Source organism: Epinephelus lanceolatus, chromosome 8, assembly GCF_041903045.1.
Source record: "Epinephelus lanceolatus isolate andai-2023 chromosome 8, ASM4190304v1, whole genome shotgun sequence".
Taxonomy (NCBI): Eukaryota; Metazoa; Chordata; class Actinopteri; order Perciformes; family Serranidae; genus Epinephelus; species Epinephelus lanceolatus.
This window is the reverse complement of record NC_135741.1, coordinates 4,162,563-4,174,712: the sequence shown is the minus strand read 5'-3', so window position 1 is coordinate 4,174,712 and position 12,150 is coordinate 4,162,563. Positions and strand designations below refer to the sequence as shown.

Sequence of the window (12,150 nt, the reverse complement as noted above, 5' to 3'; positions counted from 1 at the left end):
TCTCAGTAAACTGTGAACCAGCTGAGTCCACACATCACTGTAAAACACACACACGTTTCACTGCAGACGGAACAAACACTGTTTGGACGGGACACATGTTTCATCCTCACATTCATACCGCTGATGTACAATTATCTACTTGGGTTCAGTTTCAACTGTTATTCTGCATCATATCCACAACTGTCTAATGTGAAAATGACAGCGGTGTAAAATGACGCCTGAAACTGGAAACATAAATTTATTGCATTTTATTTTTATTTTAAATTTTGTCTGAAAATGTCACAAAACTTTTTAATTTTTGGTGATTTTTACTATTTTTTTACTTTAATCTGTGAGTGTCTTCAACAAGACATCATTTTATGATTAATAAATTAATTTTCTCAGCTGTTAGTTTGTTCTTTGGTGTGCTGCTCTTCAATCTATCATGATATGAAAATTAAATCAGAACATAATTTGTTGTTTCATGTTGTTTTTTCCTGTGTGTCAATTATGTCTTTTTTTTTCTTAAAAAAAAAATCATCAGATTTCATACAGTACAGTCTGTAAATCCCACAAAACCTGCAGGTTTACCATCATTACAAACAGCAGTAATACTGGTCAGGTGGGGCAATAAGTACCCATAGAGCAGACAGTATGGAGGAGGGAAGCTGCCAAAATCCATAAATAAATAAATGACTTGATAAATAAGTTAATATGCCAGTAAATGGACTGAAAATAATATTAAAAATAAATGTAGACATTAATAAATTGATTTATACATATTTTAATTTGCTTCTTTATTTACCTTTGTATTGATTACTCTATTTATTTACCATCTAATTTAATTCTCACTTTTATTTATTTATATTTATCTTTTTTTTTAATTATCATTTATTTTTGCACACAATTAAAAACATTTTTAGAATTTATTTATGTATTTTTGAATTCATTATTATTTTTCATTTTATTTTTTATTTATTTATTTTTGCAGCTTCTGTCCTCTATACACGTCAGGTATTACTGGCTTGAATTGAATTAATCTTTTTTTTTAAAATAGGATGGTAAATGGACAACTACAAACAGACATCTTTTTGATCTGTCCACTCCAGATCTCTTTATTATTCCACGTTTCTGTAAATAATCAAAGATCAGTGTACTCTTAGGAAAAAATTTTAATGTATAAGAAAGCACGTCAGGAAGAGTCTTTGAATCTGAGGACAGATGTTCTCCGTACCTGTATTTGCAGTGCAGCAGGATGACGCGGTGCTTGTGTGTTCGTGCTCCAGGCATGTTCACAGCGACAGACAGAGTCTGTGGAAGTTCTTCCTCGCTGGAATATTCTACGACCAGAACGTAATCACCTGGAGACGGCAGACGACCTCGCAGCTCGACGTTGATCTGAAGTAAAAACAGGGACAACAGTTATTAAAACTCAGCTCGTACTAAAGTTTGGACAAATGAGCGCGAAGCTGTCCGGCCTTTATAAGTCTCTGTGATTCTAAAAGCCAACATGCATACCGCACAAACATTTTCCCTTTGTCCCTCTCTTACATCAAAGCCACTGCAGACGGCCATGTCAGGGTGGCGTGGGGTGACCCTCTCATTGGGGCAGGGACGTGGCAGGTGGTTGTCGTTGCGGCAGCTGGCGTCGTTACCGGAGATGGAGGGGAAGGAGTCTAGAGACAAATATCTGTACTGCAGACAGCTGGACGGACACAGAGAGAGAGCGTCAGAGAGGGGTAGACAGACTTTATGACCTCTCCACTGACTGATGACCTGATTTCAGCGAATAACACATATGTGCATATTTACTTGTGGCTGGCGTCAGGCGCAGAGCTGTAGGTGCAGGGCTCAGTAACTTTGATCTGCAGGATGGGAGCTTCGTAGTAGGCGCTGGGCAGCAGCACCAGGTAATCCTGAAGGTGAAGCAGAGACAGTGTTACTGCGTATATGAATCCAAGCACTGTGTCAACCAACACAGCGCTGACATGCTGATGGGAGTTCTGGTGGATTAAATACTCTGGTCTTCATCTCGGCAAAACATGACAATGCATTTCTCTCGGCTGTCTGTGCTAAAGTAGCTCTGCATCACCTGTTAGATGCAAACGTGTCTTTATACATGTGTAAAAACAGGTGTGTAGTGTGTGTGTGTCTCACCAGCAAGATTCCTTCAGCCTCTATAACCACAGTCCAGGTCCCCGGGTTCAGGACAAACGGCTCCACAAAGTTATTTTGGGGGACGTTGACAAAAGTGGGCTCCACACTGGGAGCAAAGACGATCTGCTTGGACTGCTCTGAACCTACAAAGCACACACCAGGAGTTTATAGTGTTAGATATCAAAACTTGCAATCAAAAGAAAGAATTATGTGAATACTGTAGATATACTTGATGGAAACGAATGTGAAAATTGGGCAACATAACAAACTAACAACACTAAAACCATTTTTAAAGAATAAAACTAATCAAAATGTTATAAATGGAATGGTAGCATATTGAGATTGTGTTTGGTTAAGATTTGCATCCAACATGAAACACACACACTCACTCATACATCTCTTCACACAGTCAGAAACACACACTGACACTCTCTTGTGATTGGTGGACACCTACCTCTGCGGTTGACCTGATAGGCTGTTATTTTACCATTGGAGGTGTCGCCCTCAGAGTTTACATATCTGAGGATGAAGCGAGTCAGATAGACGTCGGCTTCGCTCACATAAACCTGAAGCTTCACTGCAGTCTAGTGGGACGAGGGTGTGAAGAGATAAGTGGGAGAGAAGAAGACGTGAATCCTTAACTCTTAAATCTGTGATCTCTGCACTGATCTGTGGCCCTGAAGCTGAGAGAGGAAGGAGCAGAGGGCCGCCACAAACACCAAGAGCCGTTCAAAACCACCAACCACCACACACACACCCCTCATCATCCGACAGACAGACACGACCGAGGTGAGAAGGACAGGAAAACAAAAAAGCAGATTTCCACCCAGGAATAAAGTCGTGTTCCAATTAAAGTCATAAAAATGTCAGTTTTTCAGTTTGGAAATCCAGGTCAGAAACATCTCGGAGAAACATGGATGCACGGAAGATCTGCATAATTTAAAAAACCCTGTATGCAACAGCTAATGCTGCATCACAGACATTTAGCAGGAATAGTGGGCTGCCATTTCTATTAACATTTCAAATTAGCAGAGGTGTGGACTGACTTTAAAGGTCCAGTGTGTAAGATTTAGGGGGATTTAGTGGCATCTAGTGGTGAGGATTACAGTTTGCAACCAGCTGAAATTTATCCTGGTTAAAATTAGAGTGTTCATCGTTCAGGAGGTTTTGACCAGGAGCAGAATAATCAGCAGAAATCTCTTCCTCTCCAAAACAAATGGACCAGGTGATTTAAAGTGGTAAAAAACACTGAATAAAACAGTTTCTTGTTAAAAAAAAAAATTAGTGTTTTTCCAACGCTCTCCTCACAGAGTGGCTGCTAACTATGGTGGCTGATGCAAAAACGCGAATGTCCCTATCTAGAGCCAGTTTTTGGGTTGTCTGTTCTGGACTACTTTGAAAACATGGCAGTGCAACATGCCAATCTCCACAGACGACGACCTGCTCTATATGTAGATACAAACGGCTCAGTTTAAGGTAATAAAACACAATGATTCTTATTTTCAGGTGATTATACACTAAAGGAAACATACTTATTATATTATATTCCTTTGTTGCCAATATATCCCCTTACACTCCTACACACTGGACCTTTAACACCAGTGACTTGTGACTTCACCTGGACTTGAGCCTTTTGACTTTTAAATACTTGATACCTTCCCCCAAGCCCAAAGATTGAAAACTTTGATATGAAGTTGACAGATGATTCACTTTGTCTGAACCGATCTGACAGCATCTAATCATGTTGGGGGAGTAAACCATGAAGAACTAACGTTACGTTACTTAGCAACTGGAAAAAATTAACCAAAGATCATTTTGTTCGTGTACAAAAACTACACGGAGGACAACAAAAAACAGATTAAAGTATGCAAAATGTGCAGGTTGAAAGTAACAACTTCCACCAAATATGTATATATATATATATATATATATATATATATATGTGTGTGTGTGTGTATATTTTAATTATTATTTACTTTTTATTTATTTTATTATGTATATATGTGTATAAATATACAGTACAGGCCAAAAGTTTGGACACACCTTCTCATTCAATGCGTTTTCTTTATTTTCATGACTATTTACATTGTAGATTCTCACTGAAGGCATCAAAACTATGAATGAACACATGTGGAGTTATGTACTTAACAAAAAAAGGTGAAATAACTGAAAACATGTTTTATATTCTAGTTTCTTCAAAATAGCCACCCTTTGCTCTGATTACTGCTTTGCACACTCTTGGCATTCTCTCCATGAGCTTCAAGAGGTAGTCACCTGAAATGGTTTCCACTTCACAGGTGTGCCTTATCAGGGTTAATTAGTGGAATTTCTTGCTTTATCAATGGGGTTGGGACCATCAGTTGTGTTGCGCAGAAGTCAGGTTAATACACAGCCGACAGCCCTATTGGACAACTGTTAAAATTCATATTATGGCAAGAACCAATCAGCTAACTAAAGAAAAACGAGTGGCCATCATTACTTTAAGAAAAGATGGTCAGACAGTCCGGAAAATTGCAAAAACTTTAAATGTGTCCCCAAGTGGAGTCGCAAAAACCATCAAGCGCTACAACGAAACTGGCACACATGAGGACCGACCCAGGAAAGGAAGACCAAGAGTCACCTCTGCTTCTGAGGATAAGTTCATCCGAGTCACCAGCCTCAGAAATCGCAAGTTAACAGCAGCTCAGATCAGAGACCAGATGAATGCCACACAGAGTTCTAGCAGCAGACCCATCTCTAGAACAACTGTTAAGAGGAGACTGCGCCAATCAGGCCTTCATGGTCAAATAGCTGCTAGGAAACCACTGCTAAGGAGAGGCAACAAGCAGAAGAGATTTGTTTGGGCCAAGAAACACAAGGAATGGACATTAGACCAGTGGAAATCTGTGCTTTGGTCTGATGAGTCCAAATTTGAGATCTTTGGTTCCAACCGCCGTGTCTTTGTGAGACGCAGAAAAGGTGAACGGATGGATTCCACATGCCTGGTTCCCACTGTGAAGCATGGAGGAGGAGGTGTGATGGTGTGGGGGTGTTTTGCTGGTGACACTGTTGGGGATTTATTCAAAATTGAAGGCACACTGAACCAGCATGGCTACCACAGCATCCTGCAGCGACATGCCATCCCATCCGGTTTGCGTTTAGTTGGACGATCATTTATTTTTCAACAGGACAATGACCCCAAACACACCTCCAGGCTGTGTAAGGGCTATTTGACCAAGAAGGAGAGTGATGGAGCGCTGCGGCAGATGACCTGGCCTCCACAGTCACCGGACCTGAACCCAATCGAGATGGTTTGGGGTGAGCTGGACCGCAGTGTGAAGGCAAAGGGGCCAACAAGTGCTAAACACCTCTGGGAACTCCTTCAAGACTGTTGGAAAACCATTTCAGGTGACTACCTCTTGAAGCTCATGGAGAGAATGCCAAGAGTGTGCAAAGCAGTAATCAGAGCAAAGGGTGGCTATTTTGAAGAAACTAGAATATAAAACATGTTTTCAGTTATTTCACCTTTTTTTGTTAAGTACATAACTCCACATGTGTTCATTCATAGTTTTGATGCCTTCAGTGAGAATCTACAATGTAAATAGTCATGAAAATAAAGAAAACGCATTGAATGAGAAGGTGTGTCCAAACTTTTGGCCTGTACTGCATATATATATATTTATATATGTGTGTGTGTGTGTGTATATATATATATATATTTTTTTTTTAACTTATTTATTTATTTATTTTTATTATTTTATTTTAGTGGTTTACTCATATGTATCTTTATATATGCATATGTATAGGTGTGTATGTCAATATATATTTTATGCTCTATTTTTCTAACGTCCATATACCTATCTATATCTTTCTTTGAAATAAAATAAAAATTTGATCACAAAAAACTTCCACCAAACTTGTTTTTACAAATTCATACATATTTTAAAAAGCATTCATGATATTTGTAAGATTACCTCTAATGGCATTACAGTGCGTTACAGCCCAAAACATAAAATTTAAGATCAGAGACTTCACTTGGAACTTGTCAGTCTCGACTTGGGGCTCAAGTGTAAAAACTTGACACTTGTGACTTGCAAAACAATGACTTGGTCCCACCTCTGCAAATTTGAATGTTTAACATTTACCCCATGATGACGATGATTCCAGCGGAAGGTCTGACTGACTTGAAATCTGAATTTATGATTTGTATCTTTGGAACACAGCTGAAAGCCTGAGCAAAGCATGAAAATCAAGAGTAAACAGACAAGAGGTGAAGACGTGCAGCTCTCAAACCACCATTTACTGCACTGCCTCTGGATCGAGGGATGGAGTGAACGAGAAAGGACAGAGGAAGTACATGAAAAGACAGTGGTGCTGCTGTCTCTTTCTTGTCCCCTCCCAGCACTCACAGTTACCACAGTAGTAGCTCCAGCCGTCCTCTATGACCGACACCCTGCCCCGGACATCCGAACCCCCCCAGTTGGCGTAGCGTAGCACCACGCGAAAGAGGTCCGGAGAGCTGACTGACACCGACACCAACACTTTGGACTGCCACAGGACCAGCGAGCAAGGCAGCAGGCGGAGAGACAACAGGAGGAGGTATAGGGAAACACAGGAGGAAGAGGAAGGTAGGAGAGGTGGACGCAAGAAAAGGAGAGGGTGTAGGAAAGAGAAGCGTGAATAGAAGAGGAGAGCAGAGATAAAGGATACATGACGGAGGGAGAATGTGGAAAACACCAACACAGGAAGAGAAACCAAGCCAAAAGCAAGTCTTTAATACCATCACCAACACTTTTACCCCCAAATACATCCCAAAATATTTCTCTTTGGATTTCCACTTTTCAGCTCAAACACCGATCCAAAAATATCTTTCCAAAAGAATCCCTTAATGCTTTGTTAGTGTCTTAATATAATTTAAAAACGGGCAAATTAATTATGTAAAAAGCTTAAAATTTAAGCTGCATATTGAGACTAAGAATACAAGTTTAACATAAGTTCTATAAACAAAGTAGTACGTAAAATCTTTAGTGTGTCAGAGGTACAATATATGTGCTGAGAAGTAATTCTACCAAAGAGAAATATCCCTTTAAATGTCCACATGACATTCAGCCATGGAGCAAACTGTCTGGTTAGTGCAGGAGGAGCGGAAATGACGGGCCACAGTCACAATGATATGTAATGCATAATACACATAATTCATTAAAAAAAAAGCACATAAAATACATTTTATATATTTTACTGTAGTTTATGTCTTACAAGAGAAACGTGAGACGGCAAGAAATACAATGATCTGAAGTATCAGATATTTCAAGTCTATAAATTAGAGTCTACCAATGTAATATCAATACAATATTTATCATAACTTCTACCATAATTTATCATAAAAAATGCTGGATCTTTCTTTTGAATCCATCGGTGCAAGATATTGTCACATGCATGGACAGATGGTAGAGTTTAAAGAGAACGCTCCTACCTGGATGGGGGACATCTGAGCGTAACCTCTCCAGCTGAAGCCCGGGAACTCCAGAGGGTTGTAGCCGAACCGCACCGGTCGGCCGTCCAGCATGGTTCCCTCCTCGATCTCGAACTTGAGATGATGGAGGTCTGGGAAGTAATGATCTGGACGAGGTCTGCAGACACAGTGACAGAGCTCATGAGACAAGCAGGTCTGACATGTTTATATTGAGATTCACTACCAGTTTGATCGGTGTGAAAATGAAAATGAAAGCCACTAATCATCCTGCTGCTACTGCTCACTGCGATCAAACCAAATATCACCACAGTTAATTTCAAAACTACCAACTGACATTCACAAGTACAACACACACCACTTTAAATCTCTATCACTTGTTAAACTCACAGATTACACTTCGGCCCCTCCACGTTGGGTCTGCAGCGACAGCGGCCGTTTCTCTCTCCACACGACTGACCTGCTGAACCTCCAATGTCACACTGGCATCCTAAATACATGACACATACACATGTAAATATAAGATGGCAGCACTGCAACACTCAAGCTTTTGTTTTAAGAGGAAACCAACAATTTAAAAGTGTTATCAAACACTCACCCTGGCAGCCGAAGTAGTTTTGCTCCTGCAGGTTGTAGTAACCGTCTTTACAGGTGGAGCAGGTTCCACTGCAGGCGTTGGGCTTACAGTGACACTGACCAGTTTCCTGTCAGACACAAGAAGTAGGTTAACAGGACGTGTGGAGACTGAGCTTACAGGACTTCTATTAAGTAGTACTGATTGTCTATTTAACAAAGGGACAAAAACCATCATCAAGTCAGTGACAGAGAGCGATTTGGTGAATGAAACCTCTGCCTCACATGTGTCGTATCATCCACAAAGTATTTAATCTAGTTTTCTACATTAGAATGACTTTCTGTCTTTGAGTGCAATTACTCACGTGCTAATTGCATCAATGCATAATTATAATGAACTAGTCCATACCCATTGGTAGCTTTGTCACCTTCTACCTATGCCAGTCCTCAATGCCTATGTGCAGTTTCACATAGATTGACCACGTCAGTGAGTAGAAAAACGTGGGACAGACAGAATGACTGACTGACAGAATGACACACTGACAGTTTCCGTGATTATGTACAGCATACCATACCATGACTTAGTCATACCAAACATTAGAAAACAACACCAACATTGGTCCACAGGGGGAGCCACAGCGATCGGTCGCATTTTAGCCATTTTGAAGCATTTTTCTGTTGTTATAGCGCCACCCAGTTGCCAATTAGAGTTAAATTTCTCCAGTCACCTTGAGGCATCCTGTTCTACATATCTACCAAGTTTAGTAAAAATCCATATGGCGGATAGGCCTAGATAACAAATGAGCTCTCTAGCGCCCTCATTCTGTTTGATGGGGTCAATAATGGAGGGGTCCCCTCAGATTATGTGTGGTCATATGCCTACAAAGTTGCTTGGTGATGGGTGAAACCCTTGAGATGTTATACACCTTTATGTGATGAGCCACGCCCTCCGCAATATTCATTGCCTTATAGAAGCTCAGTTTTAGTAAGTTTTCCAACTTTTGCCAAGAGGGAACTTTAGATATTGGTCCCTAGATTATGTTCACTCAGTTTCATGCAGATCGCTCAAACTTCCTAGGAAGAGATCCATTTGAAGTGTTTTTCAAAAAATTCAAAATGGTGGAAAATCTATATAAGCGGAAGTTATGGGTTCTTGAGGCAAATGTGTTCCTCATGAGGAGAGGCATCTCTGTGCAAAGTTTCATGTCTCTACGACATACGGGGCATGAGATATGCCCATTCAAAGTTTGACATTTCAATCCGTTGCTATAGCGCCCCCCTTTGGCCAATTGATGTAATATTGCTTCAATGGCATCCTCCCATGACCCTCTACGACTGTGCCAAATTTCACATGGATTGACCAAGTCAGTGAGGAGAAAAACGTGGAACATAGACACAGACAGAGTTTTCGTCATTATATAGTAAGATACAGTCATAATATTCAGTATAAATGTATTTTTAAAAGTCTAAATATAGACTGGAGGTTATTTTAAAGGGAAGAACTCACCTGTGCACACTCTGCGACCCCACTGATAGTACCTGCGATGTTACACTCACAGTCTGCAGATAAAGCAAACACAGAGAGTTCAGTTCTTTATGAGCTCCATGACTGCATTCAAACACATATGTGTGATGTGTGTCTCATATCTCTTACTGGTGCATCCATCAGGAGTGTCAGGGGAGAGGTTCCAGTACAGAGGTTTACACCTGTCACAAGCGGGGCCCTCCACATGGTAACGACACTCACACTGGCCCTGAGAGGATGATTGACAGGAAATGAAATGTTAAGTCTGTTTCTACTGCCGGTGTCACTGTGTGTATGTGCAGCATTTACACTTAAAACACAAGTTTGACTTACAGTCCTATATTAACACCTGCTCTTACTGTATGGAGAAACCACAGAAAGCATCAAGGAAACATAATGAGGTTTTAATGTAAATATACTGTATATGTCTTTAGCTATACCCCAAAATATTTGAATTGCCTGTTGTCTCAGCTCTCTTAGTTGGAACTATTCTTGTGTCACAGTTAACCTTAAATATCATCTGTTAAATTAACTTACAACATGAGCAAAACTCAAACAAATAAACACACAGAAACTCACCACTGGTGGCGGCACCACATACTGAACGGAGCCGGCAGGGTGACAGGTTCCAGCTTTAAATGACAGAGAAGGAAACAAATATTATAGATACAGTGGGTTGTAGATTTTGACACAAAAATGCAGCCACTGGGAGAGTATTTAAAGGTCCAGTGTGTAAGATTCAGGAGGATTTAGTGGCATCTAGTGGTGAAGACTGCAAATTGCAACCAGGTGAAATTTCTCCTGGTTAGAATTCCTTCGGTGTTCATTGTTCAGGAGGTTTTTACCAGGAGCTGAATTATCCACAGAGGTCTCTTCCTCTCCAAAACAAACCGACCAGATGATTTAAACTGGTATAAACACTGAATAAAGTAGTTTCACATTTAAAAAATCAATTTTTTTCCAACACTCTTGAGGCAGAGGGGGTTCGAACTCCCGTGGGCAATGCAAAACGCAGAAATGCAAAAACGCTTACGGCCCTATCGAGTACCAGTGTTTGGGTTGTCCATTCTGGGCTACTGTAGAAACATCACAGTGCAACATGGTGATCTCCGTAGATGAGGACCCGCTCCCTATGTAGTTATATAAACGTCTCATTCTTAACTTTTTTTCAGATGATTATACAATAAATAAAACATACTTGTTATATTCCATTTCTGCCAATATATCCCTCTAAATCCTCCACGCTGGACCTTTAAAGCAAACTCGTGTGTATCAGAAATATCCACTGTAAGTTCAGATAGATTTACCTGAAATGATGCAGTAACACTCACAAGTCAGAATAACAGGAGGTTTTCTCATTCTGTCGACATTGTGTGAGTGCAGAATCAACATGAGACATTACTTCTGCTTTTAACAGCTGTTCTGCCCTCTAAACAGGCTTGCACTCTTACTCATGACCTGTGTGTGTGTGTGTGTGTGTGTGTGTGCGTGTGATTAGCTGTAGGTCGCACTGACTGCAGCTGTCACACCTCACTTCTATTAAGTGAAGCAGACAAGAGAACCTGTGTGTGTGTGTGTGTGTGTGTTGTTATTACCTTGGCAGTTGGGGAAGCCGTAGGCGCCGTGTGCACAGCTGTCACACCTCAGTCCCACCACGTTGGGCAGACACACACACTGTCCCGTCGCCTGGTCGCAGCTGGTGTAGCGGGAGCCCTCTGCAGAACACTGGCAAGCTGCAACACACACTCTGATTAATCATCTGTCTCATCTAATGACTGATGATCTGTATATTGATTGATTTATATAAAAGCCAGAAAGCATCACGCACCAGTTTCAAAAGACAAAACAATGTTTAGGTGTTTCTATTACTTTCTTTCCTACACTGTGACTGATCAAATATACGCAGAGGAGTTTAGGGCGTCATTAAAAGTTCGGTGACTTACGTGTGCAGCTTGGGTAACCATAGTAACCAGGAGCACACTGGTCACACGACGCTCCGCTGTAATTAGGCCGGCAGTGGCAGTGACCCGACGCTGTGCAGCTGGTGTCCAATGAGGTGCGAGGATCACAAGTGCACACTGAGAAAACAAGAGGTGACACATGGTGTTACAGGAAAAATACAAACTGATAAAACATTAAGTTAAAGAATTATTTAAAGGTAAGAAGTACAAGTCGGTACATAATAATAATTCTCTCTACGAATCCTAAAACTCTCTAAAATCTCTAACTCAACTCCAGCTCTCTAACTACCTTTGTTGCATATCTTAGAGTATCCTTTCCTAATAACTGTGCCAATGTAGCTTCAACATTTTGTCCATTTCTGCCGTTAGATTTATTCTTTTACCCTGAAAAGGTGGAATCCAAATAAAGCGTCATAAAATTTAACGAGGCAATATAACACTTCATAAGAAGGTGTGTAAAGTTAAGTGTTTCCATGTGTTCAGTCCAACACGATATCATATTCTGT

At 40.6% G+C, this 12,150-nt stretch overlaps 1 protein-coding gene across 2 annotated transcripts in view; it reads right to left on the bottom strand.

Annotated features, from left to right (window-relative positions):
- Positions 1–12,150, bottom strand: part of lama5 (laminin, alpha 5) — a 140,927-nt gene that overhangs the window by 42,495 nt on the left and 86,282 nt on the right. Inside the window, exons 15-27 of one of the 2 annotated variants that reach the window (XM_033629088.2) lie at positions 11,627–11,761; positions 11,279–11,416; positions 10,263–10,315; positions 9,813–9,912; positions 9,666–9,718; positions 8,184–8,289; positions 7,976–8,075; positions 7,589–7,745; positions 6,525–6,663; positions 2,137–2,279; positions 1,792–1,895; positions 1,531–1,684; positions 1,214–1,377 (exon numbers count right to left, since the gene is read on the bottom strand). In XM_033629088.2, coding sequence (XP_033484979.2) covers positions 1,214–1,377; positions 1,531–1,684; positions 1,792–1,895; positions 2,137–2,279; positions 6,525–6,663; positions 7,589–7,745; positions 7,976–8,075; positions 8,184–8,289; positions 9,666–9,718; positions 9,813–9,912; positions 10,263–10,315; positions 11,279–11,416; positions 11,627–11,761 — 1,546 coding nt within the window. Of the gene's footprint in view, positions 1–1,213; positions 1,378–1,530; positions 1,685–1,791; positions 1,896–2,136; positions 2,280–2,590; positions 2,721–6,524; positions 6,664–7,588; positions 7,746–7,975; positions 8,076–8,183; positions 8,290–9,665; positions 9,719–9,812; positions 9,913–10,262; positions 10,316–11,278; positions 11,417–11,626; positions 11,762–12,150 lie in introns of both variants that reach the window. The other variant, XM_033629089.2, reaches the window with a different exon arrangement.